Here is a 27,488-nt window from a genome sequence, read left to right on the forward strand (position 1 = left end):
ACAGTGGCAGTGGCAGACACCAGGGAGTGGCAGCACTGCTGGGAGCGGGGTGAAGCCAAGGGTGACCTCTCTGTACCTGTCCAGTGTCCTGGTGTGACTTCCAAAGCACAGCTCCGTGGAGAAGCACGTCCTGGTAGGAGTTCACATACCTTAGTACAAGTCACAACAAGCTGCGTCTGCAGCCAAGAGCAAAACTGCCCAGAGGACGCAGATATTTTCTTAGGTTCTTTAATTGTTTTTATTTTTTTTCTTTGTTGTTGTTTGGTTCAGGTTGGGTTTTTTTAATTAATTCTAGGCAATACACTTGCCAGTCTGTTCCTACTGTCCTTGTCTGCTGATTTGAGACCCAGGTGCTGGATGCAGTCAAGTGGTTACTCTCAGCTTTCTCCATAGTGAGGGGTTTTTTTTTCTGTTTGATGATTTTATTTTGTTTTTTAAGTTAATGTTCCCCAAACTGTTCTTGTGCCTGTGTCTATCTGATTGCATTCCATGATGCTTACTGAGAGCTCTGGCTGCATTGTACGACAGCAGAACTGTATTCACAGGTCGCACACAAATGCAGCACTTAAGGTCAATCTCTCTTCTTAATAAGCAATACGTAAGTGCCTTGAAACATATCTTCTTTTTTTGTTTTTTTTTTTCCTTTTTCCTGTTTATTTTTGGTTTGCTTTTCAGGTTTCCACTAGTTCTTTAGGATTCTTTAGCATCTGCCCAGTTCTTAATGCTGTAATGATTTTTAAAAAGCATATCTGTAGCTTGCCCTAGAGGAAATCTTTCTTTCATAACACTAACTGTTAATTCTAAGCTCCATTATTCCATTTGAGTCATGTAATTTTGCTGGTTAAAGACAGCGTTCAGAAGTCAGAAGTCACTCCATCCTGCCAAGCGTTATCATTGGGATCTATTATAAAATTAATCAAATAAAATGCTGTCAGTATTTCCTATATTTTTGGCACTTTATTAATGGCTTAGCTCCTTTTGCTGTTTCATATTTAATGAACTGTGTTGAATGTGGATTAGCCTGCTGAGATGCTGTTGGGGTGATCTCCTGCCCAGGGTTCCAAGGAGCACCCTCAGACCTGGAGCTCAGAGATGCTCCTGGGCTTTGTCCCCGTGCTTAGCCAAGGTCACAGCTGCTTTTCTGTTCCAGTGGAAAGTAGGATGGATAGTTGAACTACTGCTGATGTTCTCGGGTTGGACATGAGTTACCTGCTGGTGTTTCTGGCCAAGGCCCCCCAGTTTAGAGGCTGAACTTACACTGCAAGGTGTGAGAGATAGTTGGGATCAATTTGGAACTCGCCCTTAGGAGGAAAATGTGCTTTGGAATAACTTTTTTTTTTTTTAAATGTAATTCAAAGGAGAAAAAGTTGAAGGAGAAGAAATGCCAAAGAGCAGCACAGTGGCTGTCATCCCTTGGGTGCTGATTCCAGGGGAAGGGAATGTGTGAAAGGATGACATGGGGCTCATCTCCCAGGGCAGCAGAGCCCTCGTTGCTGACGTTTCTTTTCCTGATGGATAAAAGCACAGGCAGTTTTCAGGAAATCCATCATGCCAGATTCTGTTTTTCCTGAGGTTCTTTAAAAGCATTTTATTTTCTCTCTCTGTTTCCAGTTCCATGCTCTTACCAATGCTGTGCATGAAGGGCCAGGGCTGTTTTAATAGAAATAACATTTATATTGCAGTTAAATTGTTGATTTTTCTCTCTGGATGATTAGAGAAGGAAAAAGAGTGCAGTGCTTTGTTTGCTAAAAGCCAGGAAAGAGTATCCCCTGGCACAAGGGTCATGCAGTGGAATTGTCAATACACTTCCATTTTTCAGGATACAGATTTCAGACAAGAGCATTGTAGATGTTTATTGGCAGAAATGCATTTAATTACAGTTGCTTTTGATGCCATAAAATTTGACCATTTTATTTATTCATCGGTGAAATGCCTATGAATAGAGCCACCCTTTAAAGGAATCCATATCAGTGCACTCTGCCCATATCATGAATTGGTGAGTTCTTCAGTAATAAACTCCTTGCTGTAATAGGAAAGATCTATATTACAGTTAAAAAGAAAAAAAGTATGTGCCTTTCTCATTAGCTAAAAGATCTCTGCATTATTTTTATGTAACTTGTTGATATAGGATTGGTGTAGAGCAGGGGGACCATGAACACCACAGAATTCTATGCAATGTTTTCCAATCCAATTACTTAAAAGTTCCTATTTTTCAATCCTTTAACAGGAGAAATAGCAAGTTAGAGAAGTGCATAATGCTGGTGGTAATTCAAACTGCAAAGCTGATAAATTGACATAAAATAGAATTGAGGGAAATGTGACAAATTAATGTGATGAAATAATGGAAAATGCTAACAGTGGTTGCAGTCCCTACAAGCACAGCTGCTGTCAGAAGTCTGTAATCTTCCATTTTAAAATTAATAATTTCCAGTATTCTTAAAGCTTTTATGAATAAGAATGCTCCTGGCAAAAACAGGGCAGGTTAGAAACACAGGAAAAAAATCACAATTTGAAATTATGAGAATACACAAAAAAAAGTAATTGGGTTTGGACACTTTGCACTTGCATCCAAAATGTTTTATTTCAGTTGAAATGCCACAGTAATTTGTGCCTTCAGCAGGGCTGTGAGAGATCAGTAGCTTGGCAGTTTGTTGCAGACTGAAAGTGGAGTGTTGACATTTTTAACCTGCACATGGAGGGCACTATTTTTGCTCCATTTGTGTCTCTTCCTACAAAGGAGTTCCTGAAATTCTCTGATTTCCTCTTCACCCAGTGGATTTTCTCTGTCTTCAGCCATGAGTGTGGCTGAGCTCCTCTTGGAGACTCAGGAACAAGAGGAGAAGGAGAAAAGTTGGTTCTTAGGTGGGGACTGGATTGAACATTCCCTAAACCAATTCAAGGCTTTCCTGTGAGTGTGTGGCAGTTCTGCCCTGGTGTGACCAGCTGGTTGGAGCCTCTTATCCCTGAATTTAACTCACATAAAACATTGGACTGGGTTGATTCCTGTGTTGTTCTGCCTTCCCCTTTCTGCTCTGTGAACATCAACATTGTCTTTGTGTTGCATATACAATCAACTTTTCTGAGAATTTAAAAATTCTGTGCAAAGGAAAGACTTCCCCCTACCACAACCCCCAGCAGTTTAAAGTCTGGTTTTAAATTGCAAGGAGAATCAATGGCATGAGAAGTACAAGATCTGAATTTCTTTTCTGATGTAACCTTTGTAGTTCAAAAGGGGTGTAGCAGTTCCTGTCTCCTTCACATATATTTGAGCTCTAAAATGTAGAAATATAATTTCACCAATTTCTTCTTTCCTCCCCATCTCTTTTATAGGATATATTGACTATGCCATATATAAAGTATAGTTAATAATGGACTTTATAGCAAGAAAAGCTCTTTAAACCATGCCTAGGGACGGATTTGTCCTACATGACCAGGTCATGGACTATACCCTTCCCTATTAATATGCAAGGATAAAATGGTTTTATGCTCTGAACGTGAAATTTATCCTTTTGGAGAAGATTAGCGTTAGGCCTGTGCACTTAAGTTTTCAGAAAGCCTTAAAAACAGGTGTGTAAGTGGTGCCATCTCTGTCCTCAGGGATGATTCCCCCCCAGCCAAGTGGTACTGTGGCATATTTAATAGCAGTTATTAGTTAGAAGGTCATTTTCCTGTTGAAGAAAGTCATTCATTGAACTTTATTAGTGAGTCCCTGGCCAGCATCCTCTGGTACAATCCAGGACCTGCTTTTCCCAAACCTGGGCATCCATATCCATCCCAAAATCCTTGGCTCTCTGTGAAATCTGTGTTTCTGCAACTCTTGTGAATGGAAAAAACCCTGATGGGATTCCTGGACTTCGTTGTCATTGCTATTCACAAACATCTTCTGGCACTAAGTGCATTAAAAGGAAAAGCCTCCTTTTAAAAAACTAAGATTATTGTATTTTGTCCTTGTCCAGCTCTTCTATAAAGGTCAATTCTGCCAGTTTCAAGCTTGCTTTACTCACAGTGGTGTTGGGAGATTTTAGCCACACTTCTGTAGATTTCCTATTATTAAATCTGTTGGTTTGATCACATCAATTCAGTTCCTTTGGACTTTGAACCAGCTGAGTGCAGAGAGCAGCTGAATCCTTTACCATAACAAAACAGCAAAGTGAATACCCCTGTGATGCCTTTGGCCTTCTGTTTGAATTCCAGAGATATTTGTAATACATGGTACAATCTTCATCCAAAGTTCTTTGGAAATGGAGAATCATTCTTTGGAAATGGAAGAATTTCCTGCTGTTGTGGTGCCACACCTGATTTTTGCACAGTTTCTGTGTAATTCCTGGTAATGTCACAACAGCACAGCCTCTCTCTTAGCAGTAAGAAGAATTGTGTTCTCTTCTGTCTGGATAGTTAATATGCATTTTTGGGAGTTGTGAAATGTGTCTCTGTGCATCATTCCAGGGTGGAAAAGCCCCTCTGTGTATTTAGCATTTGTGTGCTTGGTCTTAATGGTGCAGCAGAATCGCTGCAGCCAGATTTGTGAAATCGTTTGGGATGTAGGGGAGCAAAGGCTTAAAACCAAGATGTATTTTAATGGGCAGGGGATGCCATTCCCCCCTTGTCAGATCCATTCCCTGCTGTAAAGAGGGGATTAGCCACTGGAGAGACCAGGCTGCTGGAGATGCATGGGTTTAGCTAATGAGGACAGGGAAGATCATGCTCAGAATACATAAAAATGATCCCAAGGGTCTGAGATGTGCAAGAGCCAAGGAATGGGAAAGGAGGGGTCAAACCTTGTCTGTAGGTTTGGCCTCCTGCAGGAAGTTCATATCCCAGATATTTGCACACCTGTAGTGCTCTCTCCTTTATCAATGTACAGTGGACAGTAAAGATATATTTAAAACAATCACAAAACTAGCTGATGAAATAAATTCAAGCCAAGTATAGAATTAAAGCAAGCAGCTCAGCCTTGCTCTCCCTTAGCTGAAAATTCAAGTATTTGTAGGAATGAGGTAGAAATTTTCTGTTAGGCAGCTCCTCTTGGAAGGTGAGTGTCTGCTTTCAAGAGAATAAATAAAACTTGGCACTTGACTTGCTCTGAAGTACAATCTTGTCTCCAAGTAACTAGGAAAAATATTTTTGCAATCAGTCTTTCAATCAGACTTCCCTGGCTTTTATTAGCTTGTGTTGGACCCTTTGTGCTGTTTTGATGTGTTATTTATATGTGGGTAAGTTATTACTAGCTTTAAAAGTGTTTCCAAAGGACCTGGTTACCTCTGGATGCTGATACAGGTGACACAGGGAGTACTTGAGCATCTGGTTTGGAAAAGAGGAGCGTGGGGAATAGGCAAGGTCACATCTGCATTGTACTTTTCCTTTTCCTTGATCAGGGCTTCCATTTCCTTCTCACCTTCTCTAGAGAGATGGAGTTCATGGGTCATTCCTTTTTTTTCTGTGGGAGAAAGATTTTCGTCGAGCTTGAAATGATTTTATTTTCACTCCATAGGCATATCATCAAAAGTCCTGTGTGTTGCCACATTTCCCATTAAGTCTTTAGGATTTGCTTCCTGGAATTCACTCTTTCACTTTCTCTACTTGGAAAGCAATGTGCCTTATTTCCTAATCTCTTCGTGGAGAATAATCTAAAGCACAGTGATCTGGCTTGCAGCATTCCCAGACTCTTTTCATTTATTTTTGGGGGGAGCAAACACTGATGGAGCATCCCAGTGTCCCAGCACTGGCAGGTGCGTGGCCCCAGGCACATCCAGCACTGTGTGAGGAGTCTTTGTGCAATAGAAACTCTGGGGCTGTGCCTGGGGGGTTCCTGTCCCACAGCCAGTGAGGGTGAGCTCTCCTTCAGGGCCATTCACACTCCTGGGGGGAAAGAAAATCCCTGTGGGTTCCTTCCAGCAGTTCCTGGGACAGGACTGAGCTGTCAGCCAGCAGTTGATGCTCACAGAGCTCTCACAGGTGTGTGAGTGTCCAAGAAACCCCCGTGGCAGCTCCTCTGTGCCATCAGTCACAGCTGCTGTCCCCACTGCCCCTCCCAGGGCCCTGCTGGCTCTGGGCTGAGGCTGTCCAGCCATTCCAGCTGTGGTTTATTTGTGTTTGTGCACAGCAGGCGCCCCCAGCCCTCCCTCCCTCCCTCCCCGAGCTCGCTCTCTCTGCAGCATCAGAAGGTGAAATACACAGATGTGCTTTGGGATTAGGACAACAATCCAAGATTTCCTGTTTATGAGATTCATTTGCAACAGTTTCTTTTCTGAGGTTTGGTTTTTTTGTTGGGTAGAACCACAACAGGAGTATTTACATATCATTGGTTTGGGTTGGAAGGGAACTTAAAGCTCATCCTGTTCCAACCCCCTGCCATTGGCAGGGATTCCCCACTAGACCAGGTTGCTGTCCCCTAAATGGATGTTGGAGAAAGCTTGGGATTTCCTAGAGATGGAGCAGGTGGTGTTGGCTCATAGTATCCATATCATTGTGCCCCAGTTGTGTTTTCTAGAGCAATCTTTTTTTTTTTTTTTTAAGAAAAAAAAAGTATTTTATCTAAATGCCTAATAAATAATATTATTTAAATAGTTTTTAAAATAATTTAGGACTGAGAATAAGAAGCCTCAGTTGTGAGAGAAGAGACTTAAAATATACAGAGAGAGAAAATACCCTGAGCCTCCTAGAGCCTCTACTGAGAATTTGCTAAAGACACAGAGCCCCTGGTCAGAGCACATTGCAATTCACTCACAATTGTTCATTTAAAATGAGAGACTGGTTTCCTGTGATGTTCATCTTTGTTGGCATACGTTTGACTTTCTGAATTCAGAGCTGATTTCCTTCTCATTCAAAAGCTGGTCAAGGAAAAAAAAATACTTAGGAAAAAAAAAGGCAAACTTGTGCAGCAGCAACTTTTGCTGGTGTGAGCTCTGGAAATCCACCTTGTGCTTTATGTGTGGCACACAGGGGTGGCTCAGTTGTGCTGCTGTGTCCAGACAGGCTTTTCCCTGGCCAGGTGGCCCTGGGGAGCAGCAGAGCAGCCCCAGATCCAGGCAGGAGAAGGATGGGCAGGCTCCAGCTGTGCCAATCCCCCTGGCATGGGCAGAGGGAAGGATGGGCAGGCTCCAGCTGTGCCAATCCCCATGGCATGGGCAGAGGGAAGGATGGGCAGGATCCAGCTGTGCCAATCCCCCTGGCATGGGCAGAGGGAAGGATGGGCAGGCTCCAGCTGTGCCAATCCCCATGGCATGGGCAGAGGGAAGGATGGGCAGGCTCCAGCTGTGCCAATCCCCATGGCATGGGCAGAGGGAAGGATGGGCAGGCTCCAGCTGTGCCAATCCCCATGGCATGGGCAGAGGGAAGGATGGGCAGGCTCCAGCTGTGCCATTCCCTCTGGCATGGGCAGAGGGAAGGATGGGCAGGCTCCAGCTGTGCCAGTCCCTCTGGCATGGGCAGAGGGAAGGATGGGCAGGCTCCAGCTGTGCCAATCCCCATGGCATGGGCAGAGGGAAGGTGCTGGGCCAGCTGCAGGGCACTTCTGTGGCTTGGGAAGCAAATTTGCACTTTGCCTTTCGAGGGTGTCCCACTTAAAAGTAAAAATCCATCCGGCGAATTTCCCGCATCAGGTTCTTTTTCCTTCTGGTGTAGTCCAAAAAGAAAGTGAAAATGAGAGTAAAGAAAGCCCTAGTGTAGTGTTGGATCAGCTCTGCCAAACAAAAGGTTGTTCCTCTTGGAATACTCTATGCATTTCTGTGGTGAAAAGCATTTTCTCCCATTCCTTGCTGGAAATGCTGTGAGAATGTCACACATACAAATTTGGACATTGATCCCAAAGCAGATGGAGGCTGGGGAGGGGGGGATGTTCTTTTTTGTTCTTTTTTTTCTTTTTTTTTTTTTTTTAATTGTTTCCCTCATGTCCCTTTTCATTTTTATTTTGTTTTTAATTAAAAAATTAACTCTTTGCATTTGTGCAATAACTACTTGCCATGAGAATGGGCAGACCTTGGAAATGCCCCGACTACTAACACAGCACAAGATGAACTCGAACAGAAAGTGGTGTACTTTTTCCTGAGAACTTTTTTTTTTTTTTTTTTAATAATAAGCTCAGTTTTTACCCCAGTGTATTGTGGTGTCTTACATTTTTAGCAGTATTTTATATTTTTTCTGTAACGCACTAAGTCTTAGATGTTTTTAGAGCTTGTTTGTTATATTCACAATCACGGATTTTAAAAAAGAAAAAAGAAAAAAAAAAAAAGATCCTCACAAAGACCCAATTGACCAAAAAAAAGAAAAAAAGTGTCATTTTTTTTGTACAAGTAGCTTTGAGAAGCCCACATTGTGTTGCTGTGACTCATCTTTTGTAACATTTTATTTCTTGGTATTTGTTTAAACATAAAAAAGTAAGAGTTTATCTGGCTGGCAGTGCAGGGCAGCGCTCCCTCGTCAGCAGAGGCATTGTTTCTGTCTTTGTTTGGTTTAGCCATAAAATGTTTGTTCTCAGCACTGTACAACGGTCCCTATATGATATGGAGAAGCAATATCACTGTATGAAACTCACACGATGTATTATTATTATTATTCACTAGCACCCTAGGTGTGATAATTGAAGTAAATATCTTTTATACAAACACAATTCCGTGTGGGCTGTCTTTTATTGAGGTGAGACCTGAGTCCAAGCAGCAAACATTTACATTGTGCTTCTGGTTTTGGTGATGATCACAGGGATGCTTTGGTGGGATTTGTGTTTGGCCAGGGGAGGAAAATTTACTTTTTGTGTATCAGTTCCTGTGGGGAGTGTGTGTGTGGTTCCAGTATCTTAAATATTGAACTGTTAGATGTGCAGAATGCTCAGTGAAATCCAGTCAGTGTGAGGTGGGCACCCAGCTTCACAGACAGAAAATGCATATTTGGGGTCTGAGACAGCCAAGGGGGATTGTTTTGAGCACCACAGCAACCTATCAACTAATTAAAAAGGAAAAAAAATGTCAGTTACCTGAGGTTGGAAATGCTTTAGTCTCAAAAATGAAAATGTCAAAGAATTTTCCCAGATATTTGGCTCACTGTTTATTTTTACAGATCCATTACAGGAAAATAAATTCCTCATTTAGTGCCTTATGGGATGTTCCTATAAATACTCTCAGTATTTACAGAGTGAGGAGCTTGGTAAGGAACAGATGCTGGAATCTGTCGGTGGGATTATGTTTTCAAAAGTAGTGGAAGAAATCATTTTTTGGATGCTCTGGGTGTCAGGCAGAGGATGTGTGTGTGTGTCTGTGCTTAGCTGGGTGCTCTGCTTCGACTGCTCATGTCTGGTTTTTGTGAATTGAAGTTTATTTTGGGGCAATAACCTTGGTTTCCACCATCTCCTGCAGAACATCCCTGACACATTTCTCCTACCAGGCTCTCCTGAGCCCCCATTTGGAGTCTCCTGTGGAACAGGAGTTTTGGAGGGCCAGGTGGGATATTTGCTGTGGTTCTGTGCTGGAGAGCAGAGTCAGGCTGGGATTTCCCACCCCACTTTGCTCCATCTTGGTGTCCAGTTGTGTCTTTGCCATCTTCAGTTCTGCAGGTGTGGGGGAATTCTCCTCAGAATGTATTAAAATTGCTACTGAATGCCTTCATTTCATGACGAATGTGCATTTTCTCATTTTGAAGCATCTGACAGGTTGTTCCACAGGATGGAAAGCTTCATGGTTTAACACTTTTTATTTTTTCCCCTTCTCTTTAATAACTAGTCCAACTGTTGATTGCTATAAATGGTATTATTGTGTATAATTTGACCATAATTTTTTTTAAAACCTGATGCTAAACAGCTAGACTTTTAAAATGCCATGCCTCAGGTAGGTTAATTTGTGTATTTGTAACCTGCACTTTCCTTCAGGTGGTATCAGCATGAAACTCCAAAATGCCACAGGTGGTCATAGGCAAAGGGTGTGTTAAACTTGAGACAGCACTGCCCTGGAGAAGGCCCACAGCAGCTCACAATTTTGCATCTTGGGATAAAGCCAGGTGGTTCTCTCAAGCCTAAATCTCAAAAAGTTAATTCTGGGAAGTTAGGAAGGAAGGAAACCACAAGGAATCATCAGAGAGGTCAGGAGCAGATATTTATGGCCTTCCATGGAGATAGTTGGGTCTCCCACCATAACTTTATTGGGGCAGCCCTTCAAAAGAATGTCAAAATTCTCTTTTTTGGAAAAATTTTATATTGTGTGTTCCCATAGACCTTTGCTGGTTTGAACTGGGACATCAGTGGGAGTTCCTGCTGGGGCTGGATGGGCGAGGTTTGCATAGGAAATGTTGGAGGGATTTGCTGGATTGATGGGAAAAGTCCTTGTTTGTGGCATTCTTGGTGCAGGAGGGATTCACACCTCAGTGCCAAGGTTCTGCTCCACCATAGTGAGAGCCAGGTTGAGTTTCAGTGGGAAAAGGGATTTTTTTTCACATGTTCCCACCAGGTAAGGAGCTGTGGGTGCTTCTGAGCCCCACTTCTCTCCATCTGGAAATGCTGTCATTTCGTCATCAGCATTTCTGTTTTAATGGAAGTGGTGGAGGAATTGTGTACTTGCCAACAGAGGGCTTCAGAAAACATGATTTGATTACAGCACAGCATTTTATTTTCTTTTTGCTCCAAGCTATGGGAAACTGATAAGAAAATTCAAACTGTTTTCTTGAACTCTTCCAAGTTACCCATGTAATTATCTTAGTACCCTTGGAAATAATCCCTTCTTGTATGAAATCTCTCTCCTTACAGGGTGAATTTATTAAGCAGTGCTGGGTTTCTTTGCTGGCAGCTGTTTATTTTGGAGTGGCTGGGCCAGGAGGAAGGGGAAGGAGAAATCCTTCAAACCTTCCCTTCCCAGCCGGCCCTCAAAATCTGAAAAGGAAAGGGGGAAAAGCAGGGGAGGGAGAAGAAATCTCACCTGGCAGAGAAAGCCAGAGAGGTGGGAGGGTGTGATGGTGTTCACAGGGGTCTGAGGATGAGGGAGGAGATGAGGATCTGACTCCATGCTTCAGAAGGCTTGATTTATTATTTTATTATATATATATTATAGTAAAACTATACTAAAAGAATAGAAGAAAGGATTTCGTCAGAAGGCTGGCTAAGAATAGAAAAAGAAGGAATGATAACAAAAGCTTGTGGCTTGGACAGAGTGTCTGAGACAGCTGGGCTGTGATTGGCCATTAATTAGAAACATCCAATACGGACCAATCACAGACCCACCTGTTGCATTCCACAGCAGCAGATAATCAATGTTTACATTTTGTTCCTGAGGCCTCTCAGCTTCCTAGGAGGAAAAATCCTCAGGAAAGGATTTTCCATAAAAGATGTCTGTGACAGGAGGGAGCCCCCAGAGAGTCATGGAATGGTTTGAGTTGGAAGGGACCTTTAAAGGACACCTCCCACTGTCCCAGGGTGCTCCAAACCCCATCCAGCCTGGCCTTGGACACTCCAGGGGCAGCCACAGCTGCTCTGGGCATCTGTGCCAGGGCCTGCCCACCCTCATCATAAAAAAACCCAACTTCCTTAGAACTCACCTGAATCACCCTCTTTTAGTTGAAAACCATCCCCCCTTGTCCTGCCATGCTGCACTTTGGTGGCTCCTTCTCCCTTCCCCAAGGGCATTTTCCAAGCTGGCACTTAGGAGAGGGCAGCAGGAGCTCAGAATGATGCTGATGTTGGGGTGAGCTTGGCAGTGGGGCTTTTCCTTGTGCTTCCTTTGGTACTTGGGCAGATAAGTCTCAAATGTTGTTCTCAGGGTGTTGGACACGGTCTGCTCTGTCCTTGTCCCTGTTTTCTCTTGTCTCTTTGGCAGCACATGGAAGTAAAACTGACCAGGGCTGTTCTTGCTGCCCTCACTGGTGCCAGGGCCATCCCTTGCTGTCTGGAGCTGCTCATCTTCTGCAGGTCCTTCCTTCATCCCTGAAGGACCTCACTGATGGTCCTGATGTCTTCTCTTACAACTCTATCTGCAGAGGAACCTCATCCCTGCACTCCTGGAGCTTTTCCAGGCCTGGTACCTGTGCCTGGAGACAGGGAGATGGTGCTAGAACTAGATGGCTAGACAGATGGCTTTTAGAGTTGTCATCATTCCTTTCTTTCCATGCTCTCCTTGGTTTTTCTGCCCTTTCAGTGGCCCTGCAGAGGGTCTGATGAGGGAATGCCCTCCTGACAGGTGCAGATGGACCAGGACAGCCCAAAAGCAGCATTGCAGCCTGAGATGATTCCCAGGTCAATAATCCAGGAATTCTGCCTACTCAGGAACTCTTGGAGCTGCCTGACCTTTCCTCCCTCCCTGGAGATTTCTACAAAAGTTGCTTTAAAAAGTCCCAAAATCCCAATTCCTTTGTGTTTCTGTTGCATTGGTGAGATCTCTGGAGCACTTGGTCTTTATTTACTCTGGGGACATTTTTGGAGCAGTACAGTCCCTTCAAGTGACACTGATTTTTCATTGCCTGATGAGAGGTGAGATGCTCATCTGGGCTTTTGCACTACAACCTTAATTTCTGAGCAGGTTTTTTACCTCAGAGCCCACAGACACGGTTTTGCTGACTTGTAGAAAGAAATCTTCCATCATTCCTTTCTTCTTGTCCTGTTCCTCAGCCTGCTGACAGCTCCCAGCAGTGGTGGCCCCAAGGAAAAGGCTTTGCAGGAAGCTGAGGTGGATTGAGTGACTCCCACACACCCTGGCCAGGCAGAAATGTTGTCCCTCAAATGTTGTCCCTCACCATGAAAAGGTCAAGACAGAACTGGAGCCATCAAGCTGTGCAATGGTGAAAGGCCTCTGACAACCTCCCTGTTGCAGGAAGGGTTTTGGCTCAGATCTGTCTGCCTTGGCATCTTCACAGAGCAAAAAAAGAAGGCAGAGAAAATCACTTTGTGCATGCAGGGCTGAATCTGCAGCCTTTGGATCGAGTGCTCCCCATCCCTGCAGCTACAAGCAGCAGGGTCAAGGTCGAGTCATCTCCCTTGATTCAAAGCAGGACTTTGGGCAATAACAGCCTTTTCCAGACTTCCTTCAAAGCCAAATGCCAAGTGTTTCAAGAGCCTGAAATTGGGCCTGGGTTTATGTGCAAACCTTGGGAGCTCTGGCATCAGGCAGAGCCGGAGGTAAGACTTTGTTGGCTTGGAAAGGCTCCTGCAGAGCGGTGCCAAGAAGTCTTGGCACGTTTTGTTCATGGGGAAGAGCAATGATTTCAACTCAGATGTAACTGTCCAGCATGGGGAAAGGTGAAAGAGCTGGGAAAAGCAAAGGGTCCATGGCAGACCCAGTTTCCTGCTCCTTCCTTTGGCTCCTGCTCCTCACCCTGGCACTCTCAGACACCCCTGTTTGTGTTGAGTGAGCTTTGAGCCTTGGTGCCAAGGTTTACTTATCTCACCATCATCTTCCTTCCAGTCAATAAAATAGACTTCAAACCTTTGAAGTAGTGGCTTTCAATGCACTTCTGTTGACTTTTCAAAGAGAGCGTGCCACATCACTTCTCAGCTTGTTTTCTTTTTCTTTTTCTTTTTTTTTACAGTTATGTAAATTCAGGGAGGCCAGACAGTAAATGGAGGGAGATTAAACAGTTCCACGAGGCAAATCAGGGTGTGGACTTGCAGAGCATCAGCTAATTTGCCATAACTGCCCATGTGTGTGCTCCTAGCCCTATCCCTTCAGCTGCAGCACTCACCTCTCATCTCCTCAGGGCCCTGAGGATCCACATGAGCAGTTACCCTGGTCCCATGGATGTGCAGCAAGTTCCAGCCTATCTCACCCCAAGGTGATTTATTCATCTGTCTGTATCCTCAGTAATCAAGCCACCATCTTATGGAAAGATTGCCTCTCATTTATTTATGTCTGGCCTTATAACTTCAAACTAAGTTGCTAGTATGTCTTAATTCTCTCCATCTGTGAAAACAGATGCTGTTTATTTTGGATGATTTGCCAGGGGAGCCCAGTTGCTGGGGCTTGTTCCAGGAGTCAGAGTTGCTGTTGCTGTGTGGCAGCTCTGGCTCTGGGCACTCCTGATGAGCCCCTGCATCTGCCAGTCTCTGCCCCACCAGCCTGGGCACTCCAGGAATGTTCTCTTCATAATCACTTCAAGGGTTTAACCTGCAGCTTTGGAATGGCAAGGGACTGACTGGGCTGTTCATCACAAGGAAAGTGTAAGACTCGTGTCAATGTTTTATTCTCATTTTGGGTTTTGTTTCTTCACTGTGTGTCCCACCACATGGCCTGTCCATACAGGTCCTTGATGTTATTTCCTGAAATATTCATCCCCCCTTGGGCACACAGAATTCCCAGAAAAGGCATTTCTTCAGAGCATTTTCTTTGAGCAGAGGCTCTTTCTGAGGATTCATTCAGTGTTTGGCAGGGTATCATAGAATTATTAAATGGTTTGGGTTGGAAGGGAACCTTTACCATCACCAAGCTGAACCCCTTGCCATGGGCAGAGACAAATCCAACTGGGCCAGGTTGCTCAGAGCCCCTTCCAGCCCTGAGCACTCCCAGGGATGGGAACAGTCCAGTCCCAGCTTCTGATTTTCTGTGCATCACAAAGGGAACCAGCCCTGTCTGTACCAGGGTGGCACCAGAGCCTCTGCCAGTGTGGGGCTGCCCTGTCCCTGCCCTTCTGCTCTGTTCTTCACAAGGCCATGGCAATGCCAGGCCTGGCTTTTAAACCCCACAGCTGGCAGAGTTTGAGGCTACAGATACTTGCTTTAAAACCCATTTTCCCCAGGACTTCACCTTCTTTGTCCCATTCCCTTCGGCAGTCGCTCTTCTCTTCCCTTTGAGGTATTTGCACTTCAGAGGGGTCAGAGCAGGGCTCAGCAGCTCGGGGAGCACAAAGGCAGGTTCCTTGTGCTGGATCCAGTGCCTGAGCTGCCCTGCTTGGCACAGCCCTGCTCCTGCTGCTGCAGGTGAAGAGTCGCTGGCACAGAAGTGCTGAGCCCGCGGGTGGCCCCGGCCCCTGTGAAAGGGGAAAGTTATGATTAAAAATAAAACCCCAAAATCCAGCTGTGAGGAGTGACACTGACAGGGAGATGAGAGGGAAGCTCTGGTTGGTGGCTTTCAGTGTCAGACACAGTTCCAGCCTTTTCTGCTGCCATGGATGGTTTCAGGGCCAAGGCCGAGAGAAATGGGAGGAAAGGAAAGGCAAAAGGCAAAAGGCAAGGCAAAAGCCAAAGGCAAAAGGCAAGGAGGGAGGGATCCCTTTAAAACTGAGAGCTTTGGTGACCCTTTTTTCTCTTACATTGTAAAAACTCAGTCCCTGTAACTCAGAAGCCAAAAGGATCATTTAAGAGAGAGGTGCAGGAGCTGGGTCTCTTCCTGCATCCAAAGCTCAGCTCTGGAGAGGATTTTGGGCAGGGTGGGAGGCCAGGGAACAATTCCTGCCCCAGGTAAGCTCCTGGTGGGGTGAACCTTGGGCAGGATGCTCAGCAGTGCCTCGTGCAGAATTGGCCCCCCCAGCCCATGTTTGGCCAGCAATAATTCCCAATTACATTTTAATGCCATTTTAAAAGACAGCCAATTGAATAATTAACCGTAGGGAAGAGATTTTCTCCTTTCCAAATCTTGTTGATGCAAATATTTTGCACCAGGCCACCCATGTTTTGGAGCAGGCAGGGATTCCCCATTGCTGGAGAAACACTGACCTCCAGTGGGATGTGCCTTTAGCACAACTTCTGCTCCATCCTTTTATTGGGGGCTCTAAAATGTAAATATGCAGAGGGGGGAAAAATAAATCCATGTGTTGTGTTCAAAGCAAGTGCCACCTCTCTTTCCCTGCAGTGAGGCTTGGTCCTTCTGAATAACATGGGGAGGGGAATGGCTTTAAACTGAAAGAAATTTATCCAATCTAAGTTTAGATTGGAAAGGAATTATTCCCTGTGAGGGTGGGGATCCCTGGCAGTGCCCAAGGCCAGGTTGGACAGGGCTTGGAGCAGCCTGGGACAGTGGAAGGTGTCCCTGCCATGGCAGGGGGTGAAATGAAAGGGGCTCTGAGATTCCATTACACCAACACAGTAATTGTCTTTCTTATTGTTTAGCTTAGAAAGACCTTTAAGATCACCCTTACTCCATCACTGCCATGTCCCCAGGTGCCACATCTACCAAAAAAAGGGGAATTTGCACCAGCCAAGCCCCTGATTCCTGGGAAAGCAGTGTCACTGTGGACATCACTGAGCCTCCATCGCTGCTGCTCTTAGCCCAGCCCTGTGGCCAGGGCATCCCTCCCTGTGCAAGGAGCTCCCTGCACAGCTGGTTTCAGGGTGTGTGGAGCATTTCCCAGCCTGGCAGGACTGGGAGGGCTGGAACTGAGCTGTGCACACGTTGCACCCCTTGTCTGAAGGCTCAGAGAGGGCAGGAGCCCTGAGGACATGAGGACAGCCTGCCCTTGCAACAACCCCTGCACTTCTTGCTCCCGGGCTGTTGATAAATGAGGAAATCTTTTTGCCTTCCAGCTGTCTGGAAATTAGGGGAATAATTACAACAGAATTATCAGGGAGGGACTGGAACAGATGGGACCCAAGCTTTGACCCACCTGGAAATCCAGGCACAGAGGGATGGATCCTGCATCCCCACGGTGGAGGAGTTGGCAGTGCAAAACTCCAGCTCTGAACCTGGAGCTGAGCAGCTTTGCCAGCCAGGGAGAGCCCAGACACTGCTGGCAGCCAGGGGAAAGGTGAACCAGGTCGAGTTCTGCTGCAGGACAGTTTTGGGGTGGATTTGCCAATGGAACACAGGGCCTGCCCTGCGGGGCTGCAGCTTCACCTCTCCACATCTGGGCTCATCTGGGGTTATGTGAGGGGAACAAGACGTTTTTGTTTTGCTCCTGGAGCATTCCAGCAGTGCCTGTTGTGGTTTAGGGTGTGGGTTTTACTCTGGGGGGCAGCTGGGAGGAGAGAGGGATCCTTTGTACAGGCTTGGCAGAGCGGGAGCGCCGGGGGCTGCAGAGCCCAGCCCGTGCCTGGGGCAGGACCGATCCCCCCGAGCCCCTCCTGGGGTGTCCCCACCCTGCCCCAGGCCCTGTTCCACCATCTGCCCTGTGAGAGCCTCTGCCAGCCCCAGGGCAGCTCTTCCATCCCCTCTTCCATCCCCTCTCCCCTCCCCTTTCCTGGGCACACCAGGCCTGGGATCAGCTCATGGGCTCAGCTCCCTGAACCCTCTCCAGTGCCCCCACTCTGCCTCCCAGGGCACCAAAAACACCTGGGTGATGCCTCTGAACAGCTGTGCCAGTGCTGGCAGCCACTTCTGGCATTGGGAGGTGGCACTGGGACTGTGCCCACCCTGGGCATCCCCAGATTAAATTAACAACATCACACTACCCCAGGCACATATTAAAACTACTACTGAATGCCTTCATTTCATGGCAAATGTGCATTTGCTCATTTTGAAGCATCTGACAGGTTGTTCCACTGGATGGAAAGGTTCATAGTTTAACACTTTTTATTCTTCCCCTTCTCTTTAATAACTAGTCCAACTGCTGATGTAAGCAAGCACTGCGTGCTCACAGCAGTAAAAACCACCACAAGATAGATAAAAACCTACCCTGTGTCTCATCCTGTTACCCATAACACCACCCTAAGCCTTAAAAAACAAGTCCTTTAAAAGCATAACACCCCTAAGAACATGAAATCAAACAATAAAGCTCATGTGTGAGCAGGGACTGCTGCTGTGGTCCCAGCCATGAGCACAGAGCAGGGTGCTGCTCTGAGCTGCTCATGTGGGGTTTCTCAGCCCTTTGGTGTCCCCTGGCTCGGCTGGGGTTGGTGACAGCCCTGCTCTGTTTTGCAGTGCGCTGTGCCGAGCTGCAGATCCAGCTGACCGAGGCTGTGGCCGGCCTGGCTGCCCAGAAGGAGCTCGTGGCCAAGCTGGAGCACGACCTGAGCACCATCCAGGCCCTGTCTGCTGTGCCACGCCCTGAGGCTGAGGTACCACGGCCCCGGGCTGCCCCTGACCTGGCACAGGGCTCTGAGCATCCCCAGGGGCAGGGGACAGTGCCCACCTCCTCTTGGTCTCACTTTTTGGGGGGTGGTTGTTGTTGTTGTTATTATTTCTTAATTACTCCTATGTTTATTATTTAATATTTATCATAACTATTAAATATTAATATTTATAATCATAATTATTTATTCTTAATTACTACCTTTAAAAAAATAATAATAATAATAATAATAATTCATCTGCCCCTCATCATGGGGACTTGGGAGAGTGTTCACCTCCTCTTGTTTTCAGTTTTTGGGGGTATTATTTATTATTATTATTATTATTATTATTATTATTATTATGTTATTTCGAAATTATTATTCATTTATTATTATTTATTATTATCATTATAAATTTATTATTTATCATTATTAATGGTTATTGATTATGATTATGATTATTATCATTATTTCATTATTAATTAGTTATTTTTAATTTAGTGTTATTCATCAATTATTAATCTTTATTATTACCATTATCGATTTCTTATCATTTATCGTTATTAGTGGATTATTATAATTATTAATCCATTATTATTATTATTATTATTATTATTATTATTATTATTATTATCGTCATCATCATCATCATTATCGTCATCATCATCATCTTTCTGACAATTCACCCAGCAGAGATGGGTGCCATGGGGAGGTGCTGGCCTGGGAGGGGGTGGCACCAGGGGCACCCAGGGACCCTCCAGCCCTTTCCCTTCCCAGGGCTGGGGTTTGAGGTGAGCCCCAGCCCCTCATCCCTGCAGAGAGCCTGCCCAGCAGGGGCGAGGCTGCTGCAGGGCCCAGGAGGGGCTGCTCTGCCCAGGCCCCTTTGGCAGGGTGGGAAATGTTGAATTTCTGCCGTTTGTGCTGCCCAGGGTGCCCCAACCCCGGGGCTGGAGCGGATCCCCGAGCCCATCAAGGAGGCCACGGCGCAGTTCTACGGTGAGGGGGGAGCCAGGCTGGGCTGGCACCTGTGGGGGGATGGAATATAACAAAATAAAGGTGGTGTAGAAAGTAACTCTACTCATAAGGAGTTGCAGCTGGGCCAATGATCAAAGATTAGGAGCAGGCCTGACTTAAACAGGCCACAGCTGTGACCAGTGAGAAGAAGATGCTATTAAAGAGTGGGGTGGTTGGGAAGGGAACTGGGGTCGCTTGGCTGCTTTGTGAAGAAGGAAGAGTCGGTGCTCTGAGGAGATGCCCACGAGAAACACCAAGAAGGTAGGAGGCCCTTACAACAATATGGAACCTTTGTAATAAATATAATGACAACAGGGACACCCTGCCAGGGGCAGGGGGCACCTCTCCAGGGATGGCAGCTCCTGAGCCATCCCTGCTCCCGGTGGCTCCCACTGGGACATTCTCCATGCAGGGTTTGCCCATCTGTTGTGTCCTCCTGGGGTGCAGCAGGCACTGCCAGGCCTGGTGAGCCCAGGCTGAGCCCAACACCCTCAGCTCTGTGCTCTGCTCTTCCCACACCAAACCCCTCCAGAGCCAGAGAGTGAAACATTTCCTGTACATCAGCCTGCACTGAGGTCTGCAGGAGAAAATGAATCAAAAAAAAAAAACAACTCCTTGCTCCTCTGGGGGAAAAAAAATTCCTTTCCTTTTTTTTCCTATTTTTTCTTGGGTTTTTTTTTGTTTGTTTGTTTTGAAAGATTTTGAAAACACAAGATAAACATTATCACAGCAACAGCCCCACCAAGCTAAACAACCTGCAGCCACCCATCCTGCTCTGTGAATAACTGCTCAGTGCAGCTGGTTGAGTCATGGCCTTGGGGACACATTTCTGTTTGGCCGTGAATGCCACTGCCAGGAAGGAAGAGCAGAGAGGGAATTGGCCACAGAGACCCGTCAAGGGGGGGCAGCCCACGTGGAACACCCAAAAAAAAATGGGGTCCTGGGCATAGCAAGCTGGTGTTGGATGAGGGGTCAGGGCAGGGGAGAGAGGATTGTGGCTCTGGGGTTTTATTTTAATGCTGCAGCTGCAGCAGAGGCCAGATGATTCTGGCAGGGATGGGGAGGGAAAGGCAGCCATGGGTTGCACCAAACAATGCAATTGGTTTTCCTGTCCACTTTTAGGATGAGTACTCAAAAATAAATTTAAAAAATTAAATATAGATAAATAACAGTCCATGCTGTAATATCTGGGGTTGATTTGGGTGCCCCCAAGGTCCCACAGCATGAGGACCTTGAGCACACCCCTGGGGTGGGTGGTAGGCTTCTGCCAGGTCATGTCTCACACCAAACCTCATCCACAGGTCACCCTGCACCCCCTGGCACCTCGTTCCCTGAGGGCCAGGTGGACTCGCTGCTCTCCATCATCTCCAGCCAGAGGGAACGCTTCAGGGCCAAGAACCAGGAGCTGGAGGGGGTGAGGAGCCTGCTGGGGGGCTGCAGGGGCCCAGCCTGGGCTGGAGGCTCTGCTGGCCTGCAGGGAGCTCTGTGCCAGGCAAAAGGAAAACTCATCCTGATGTGGGCAGCAGCAAAGCCTGCACCAGCCTGTCCGTGCTCCTGCAGCTCCAGGACAGCCCCAAACCCATTTATCCCTCTGTCCCTGTGCTCCTGGCAGTGTTTGGGGGTGCCATGGAAAAAGCACGCAGAGAATACATTCTGGGGTAACACATTGAAGTAGAGCACAAAATAACCTTTTCCAAGCTGTCTGGCTGTGTCTGCACCTCCTGTGGGAGCCACAGCCCACCCCAAAGCCCCTCTTAGCCACCTTGGCTGCCCCAGCCCTTCTTGGGCAGGACTGGGAGCCCCCTCCTGCCACACTGGGACAGTTTTAATTAGGGAGCAGTTTGAGTTCAAAGCCAGGGGGGTTTAATTCCTGGAGTGAAGGGACTGAGCCCTGTCAGGATCCCATTGTCCCCCCTGTTAGGATGGCCCAGGTCCCCTGTCAGGGTCCCATTGTCCCCTCACACCCTGCAGGAGAACAGGATGCTGCAGCACACAGTGCACGCCCTGCAGAGCGAGCTGGACACCCTCAGGGCTGACAACATCAAGCTCTACGAGAAGATCAAGTTCCTGCAGAGCTACCCTGGCCGGGTGAGTGTCCCCCTGTCTGTCTGTCTGTCTGTCCCTGCTGGGGCTGGGCTCACACAGCAGGCAGCCCCCAGACACAGAAATTGCACATTTCCAATGTGCAGCTCGCATGGGAGTTGGGGATAATTGGGGTGGGGAAGGTTCTCCCTGCCAGGAGGGCAGTTTAGAGCAGTGCTGAGGGATCTTTGACATCTTCAAAGCCAGAAACCCAAATTTCCTCCCAGAGCTGCTACACCCTGCCCTGATGCTCACTGCTTGCAGGTGGGGATAATTCTGCCTGACCAAAAAATTGGGACCTCCTGCAATAAACCCCTGCAGCAGAGCCTGGAAAATAATTCATCCTGTCCCACTTGTGCTCATTCCTGAACTCTTGTATCCAGCAGAGAGAGCAGCTCCCTGAGCAGCCAGAAGACAAAAGAGAAGGAACCAGCCCGAAATCATCCCAGTAATGCCAGGAGAAGGCTGGAAAGGGGGACCAGACCTTGCTGCAGCCTGCTCTGCTCGTGCTGTGTCCCTCAGGGGTTCCTCCCTGGGGTTTGCAGGAGGCTCAGGCTCATTTCCACTGCCAGCCCTTCCCTGTCAGAGCCAGGCTCTGCTGGCCTCGGGCTTTCCTTGGAAATGCCACTCACAGAGGGGACACCCATTCCCTGCCATCCTTCCCCCCTTTCCGTGCTGTCTGCACTGATCTGTTTTGTTGAGGGATATTTTAATAGCATTTGGTGCTGGGAAACTCCTGCAGCTCGAGGGACCTTATTTGGTGCCTCTCTTTATGTGCCCATGATGACGCCCGGTCGTCCCCTCTGACATTTTTTCCCCTTTCTCCTGTGGAATATCATCTCCATGTTTATCCTCTGCCACAAGGCAACCCCTGAATGCCATTGCCATGAGCTAAAGAGCAAAGCCCTCCGTGGCAGCGTGGCAGGGGATTGCATAATTCACCCCCTAATGGGACATGTGACACGTTAAAAATACTCAGCAGAGATCACTGCGCTGGCCAGGCTGGGGCAGCTCCTCACCCCTAAATTGGGCTCTGGGCTCATCACACTGACCCCAGGGTCGGGTTGCAGCCTGTGAGGCCTTACTAAAGGTTTACACAGAGGTGTAACAACCAGCAATGGGAGCAGGCAGGGCTGTCTGCAGGAGGAACAGGTCCAGAAAGGCCTCGGGGACTGCAGAGCAAGTGGTGCTGTGCTGGGACAGGGAATCAGCACTGGAGCAAGGAGCCTGCAGCATGGGCTCTTCCCAGGCTGGGTTTGGGCAGGAATGATGTGGAATTTGCAGCTCCTGCAGAGCTGGAAGAGCAAATTCCACAATGAGAGTGTAGGGGGATGCAGTATGGGTAAATGAAGGTGGTATAGAATGTAATCTTATCCCCCAAAGAGTTGCAGCTGAACCAATTACTAAAGATTAGGAGCAGGCCTGATGTTAACAGGCCACACCTGTAGCCAGTAAGAACAGTGGTATAAAAGAGTGGATTGGTGGGATCTGGAGTTAGATGGCTGCTGCAAGGACTAGGAACAGTCAGTGCTTAGAGGAGCTGCTTGTGAGAAACATTGAGGAGGTACAAAACTCTGGTGATGTGGAATCCTTGTACCATAATGATAATAGAACTCTTGATATATAAGCCAACACTGGAGGAAGGAGGAGCAGGGAGGCTGCAGGAGCATCCTTGGGCTCGCTGTAGCTGAGGCTGTGTAAGGGAAATTATACAGGAGAAGCATAAAATCCATCCTGTCAGGACCCACCCAAATATTTCCCTTCTTTCAAGGCGTTTTCTTCATTTTCCTTGCCCTTTTCCCAGCCTGTAACAGCTCTGTGTTTGAACAATGATTTCCTCCTCCTAAACTTCTGTCTCCCTCCTGCCTGGCCCAGCAGCAGAGGAATTCGGGGTGGGGTTTGCAGCAGCCCAGGTGAGCTCTGTGAGGATGACACAGGTGACAATTATCTCATGAAAAGGGCCCAAAATACTGAGACAAACCAACCCAAATCCATTCCACAATTCTATGAAGAAAGGATTTTATTCTACAGCTCCTGACGTGCTTCTCCTTTCTGATGCTGTCAGCCCCATGGGTCAGCTCTGGGCTGTGCTGCTCCATCCTTTGGGGGTGTTCTCTCCCAAATGGGGTGGCTCAGGGTTCTGTCCTTGTGCTGGGTGTCCCTGTGGCTCTGACCCTGCCTTTGCTCCCCCAGGGCAGCAGCAGGGATGACACGGAGCAGCGCTATTCCTCCCAGTACGAGGAACGCCTGGACCCCTTCTCCTCCTTCAGCAGGAAGGTATGAGGCTCCCAGCACCTCCCTCTGCACCAGCCCCTCTGTCATGGCCAGGTGAAATCCAGGGAGCTCTGATAGAATGAAACACACTCAAATGTCCTTTGCTTTCAAAAGCAAAAACAAATAAATAAAAGTTACTGTGCCCCTGATGATGGCTGGGGGTGTGACAATGTTCACAGGGGTCTGAGGATGAGGGAAGAGATGGGGATCTGACTCCATGTTTCAGATGGCTTGAGTTATTATTTTATGATATATATTGCATTAAAACTATACTAAAAGAATAGAAGAAAGGATTTCATCAGAAGGCTGGCTAAGAATAGAAAAAGAAAGAATGATAACAAAGGTTTGTGGCTTGGACTCTCTGTCCCAGCCAGCTGACTGTGATTAGGCATTAATTAGAAACAACCACATGAGACCAATCACAGATGCACCTGTTGCATTCCACAGCAGCAGATAATCAATGTTTACATTTTGTTCCTGAGGCCTCTGAGCTTCTCAGGAGAAAAAATCCTAAGGAAAGGTTTTTTATAAAAGATGTCTATGACATGGGGGTAAGGGGAAAATAGGGCCATCCTGGGGCACACAGCTCCTTCCAGTGAACCCCAAATTAACCCTCTGAGCCTCAAAATCCTGTATGGTTTCCTTGTAGGAGCGCCAGAGGAAGTACCTGAGCCTCAGTCCCTGGGATAAAGCCACGCTGAGCATGGTGAGTGGCTGCTGTGCCAGCACTGAGGGAGCTGGGGGGATTTCAGCCCAGTGCCTGCAGGGGAATGGGGCTCTGGGGCAGGGGAAGCATCCCTGCTGTCCTGGGCAGGGTTCAGAGCATACTGGCCATGCTGGAATTTGGGTTGGGAGCAATCCCTTTGCTCCCTTGCTGCCCTGGGCAGTGGTGGCATCACCATCCATGGGGCATTTCAAGGACAGGGACATGTGGCACCTGGGGACGTGGTTCAGTGCTGGGCTTGGCAGTGATGGTTGGACTCAAGGATTTCTGGGGTCTTTTCCAACTCACACAATTGTGATTCTATTCTATGATTCCCAGCACCTCTCCTCTGGTTTGTGACATGCTGTGGGGCTCAGGGCTGCACCCCCAGCCAGGGCAAAGCCTCCTGCATAGGAGAGCCCCAGCACCCCACACATGTGGGGAGGAGGAGTGTGAGGGGCTGCAGAGGGTCCAGGGAAAATCTCTGCTCCACACATTGGCTTCTCATTGCATTCTCCTTAAAAACCCCTTCCCAAGCCCTGATCCTTCCTGCTCTGGCTCTTCCTTCCAAAAAAGCATCAGGGGAAATCCTGGGGGAGCTGTGGTGTCTGCAGCAGCAGAGGGTCCTTGCCTGAGCCCCAGAGGTGATTGCTGCCCCTGCAGGCTGCCATCTCTTAGGGTAGAATTTTCTGAGCTAAAAATGTGGAAATTATTGAGGAAATCTGACTTCTAGTGGAATTCATGGCATTAGCAGCAGGCTCAAGATGGGGTTTTGGCTGAGTTAACCCCCAGCTCTCCAGCACAAGGGAGGTGAACGTCAGGCTGCAGAGAACACAGAGATATCCTGTAATAAAGGCAGAGCTGCAATTTGCATAAAAACCAAGCAAATGCCAGCATGAATATGGATTGTGTGGCGTGCCAGCACCACAGAGAATTAATGAAAGGCATTCACACACAAAAAAAAAAAAAAAACCTGACTTAGGGGAGTTCTTCCTTGGGAATATTTAAGAACATAATCTTGTTTGTTCCAGCAGCCTCCGCCGTGGCCGTGAATAGCAAAGACAATTCCAGCCCGGAATGGGTTTGGTGGGAGATCTGTGGGTTTTAATGCCAGCTCTGGAAAGCCTGCCTGGTGTTTGGGGAATGTGCTTATGTCCATAATGAGTCCCTGGGTTACAGCAGGAATAAAGAGAGGCTGTGGAGGAGGGCAGGACCTGTCCTGTGCCAGCCACTCCTCTGCTGCTCCTGATTTTGGTGCTTTTGGAGGGATGGGCGCGAAGGTTTTCCCGCTGGGATTTGGTGTGGGGTGCCAAAAGGGCTCAGGCATCAGCAGGGTCTGGCTGTGGCTCAGTGACCTCTCCAAAATGAGGGGTGGAGGGAGATTCATCCTGGTTTCCACAGGTTTCCAGCCTCCTGCAAGGGTGCAGAGCAAAGCTTTGGGGACAGAGCTCACAGAGCTACAGCCAAGGGACAGCAGGGCCCAGCTCTGGGAGCACCAGCACAGCCTTGGCTCCAGTGCCCTGCTCAGGAGGCAGCGAGGGGATGCTGCAAATCACAAAGTTGTTTGAGCTCACGAATTAAAAATGTGCAAAGCTTAATTACTGCCAGGGCTTCTCTGAGGAGCAGGCACCGAGGCAGGGCTGGCGCAGCAGCAGCAGGGAAAGCTGCTGGAGAGAGCTGGGCTGAAGGAGCTCAGAATCAACCCCCAGAAGGGTTTCCAGTGGGGGAAAGCCCACACTGAACCCACCTTGGTTTGGGCAAATTTGGGCTGAGAGCTGAGGCACTTGTGCAGCCACTCTGCAGGAGCATCACGGCTCAGAGCTGGGCACAAACACCACCTCCCTGCATGTCTGTGCAGGGTCTGGCAGGAACAGGCTCCCAGTGCTGGCCAGGGTCTCTCCAGGGCTGTTTGGGGGAGCTGGTTCCCAGTGAGCCACATTAAACTGAAGTTTTCCATTCTGCTCTCCCACAGGGACGGCTCATCCTGTCCAACAAGACCGCTCGGACCGTGGCCTTCTTCTACACCCTGCTCCTGCACTGCCTCGTGTTCCTGGTGAGGAAATGGCCCACAGGGGTGGGCACTGAGATAAAACAGCCTGTGCTCCCCTCCAGGGGGAGTTTGGGCTGGTTTGAGATGCTGTGCCAAGCCAGAGCACTGCAGCTGTTGTGTTGGTGGCTCTGCAGGCACAGAAGGAGACAGGGACATGCCAAGGGATGTCCCCTCAGCTTCACAGGTGTCTTGGTTTGGAAAGACAGGAGTCTGCTAAGGAAGACAGGAGCATCCCCTGAAATGGAGAATGTAAACCCTCCCCACCCCTACAAATTGCTATAAATTTTAAATTAAGGGGCTCTCAGGCAAAAATATGGGAGCAGGAAATAGCAGTTCTTTAATAGGGAAAGGAAAAAAAAATAAAAGGATAAAATAAACAATGCAGTACACTGGAACAACACTGACAGAGTCAGAACCCAACCTGACACCCTGTGGGTCAGGGTGTTGGCAGCAGTCCCATTGGAATTGTGGCTCAGCCCTCCTGCAGTGTCAGGGGTGGTTCTGCTGGAGCAGGGATCCTGTAGAGAAGGATGTATTCTTCCTCTGAAGATCCAGTGGGAGAAGAGGCAGCTGCTGTTCCTCTGGGGAATCCAGTGGAGAAGCTGTGCTGGTGTTCCAGAACCTCCAGATTATATCCATGTAGGAATGCTTGGCTCCTCCCTCTGGGCTCACATCTCCCAGTGGGATGCTGTAGTTCTTATCAGCCATACAGTGACATTCAATAGCTGTTATCAGCAATGTCCCCTCCCAAGGGAGGTGTGACTGTGGTCAATCAGAGAGAGAGATAAGGCAAACTGCCCACTTGACAAAGGTAATCTGCCATACACATGGTAATGGAAAACATTTTGCATTGCAAAATCCCACCCTGGGTGGGCACAGGCTTGTCCAAGGGCAGGAGCTGGGAGCTGTCTGAGTGCTCAGGTTGTTCCTGGGGTCAGCCATGGGGCCATGCCAGGAGCTCACACAGAGTTCAATGTGCTGCCAAGCAAGCCTCTGCTCAGTGGGGAGCAAAATTTGGGTTAATTATTATGAATATAATACCATAGGAGATTTTAGGAATAAAATGCACACCCCTGAGCCCACACTACCTGGTTCTAGACCGTGTGGATCCTATCCTGCCCAGTGGAGTTCATTTTCTGTCTCTCCAGAGATGAGCTCTGGCTCTCCCCGTGTTCCTGTCATGCCCCGTGGCTCCATTTTTCTCTGGTTTTCAAGTTTTCCTATTAGGGTTGAAAGCAGAGAGGTTTGGGAGGAATGGAGGCTTTAGTCAGCCAAAATCTCCTGGGAGTTTGTCATAGTGCAAACCCCTCCTATATCCTTGCACAGTTTCTGGGAGTTTATTTGTCATTTCAGGGAGGAAAAAAAAAGCCAAACAAATCATCAATAATTAAACGAGGAAGTGAGATGAAAGCCAAATCAGAACAATATTTCTGTCCTGCTCTCAAAGTTATTTTGGTGAGGAAAGGAGCAAAGGAAATAAA

At 47.6% G+C, this 27,488-nt stretch overlaps 1 protein-coding gene across 1 annotated transcript in view; it reads left to right on the plus strand.

The window, feature by feature from the left end:
• The window catches only part of CUX1 (cut like homeobox 1), a 273,254-nt gene that overhangs the window by 242,719 nt on the left and 3,047 nt on the right, over positions 1-27,488 (plus strand). The window contains exons 15-21 of the mRNA XM_054287447.1: positions 17,754-17,890; positions 18,814-18,880; positions 20,200-20,312; positions 20,870-20,986; positions 23,174-23,257; positions 23,904-23,960; positions 25,930-26,010. Coding sequence (XP_054143422.1) covers positions 17,754-17,890; positions 18,814-18,880; positions 20,200-20,312; positions 20,870-20,986; positions 23,174-23,257; positions 23,904-23,960; positions 25,930-26,010 — 656 coding nt within the window. The remainder of the gene's footprint in view (positions 1-17,753; positions 17,891-18,813; positions 18,881-20,199; positions 20,313-20,869; positions 20,987-23,173; positions 23,258-23,903; positions 23,961-25,929; positions 26,011-27,488) is intronic.

The sequence above is a fragment of the Melozone crissalis genome, unplaced genomic scaffold (genome assembly GCF_028551555.1).
Source record: "Melozone crissalis strain CALT ecotype California unplaced genomic scaffold, PUWL_Pcris_2 ptg000057l_1, whole genome shotgun sequence".
Lineage (NCBI taxonomy): Eukaryota > Metazoa > Chordata > Aves > Passeriformes > Passerellidae > Melozone > Melozone crissalis.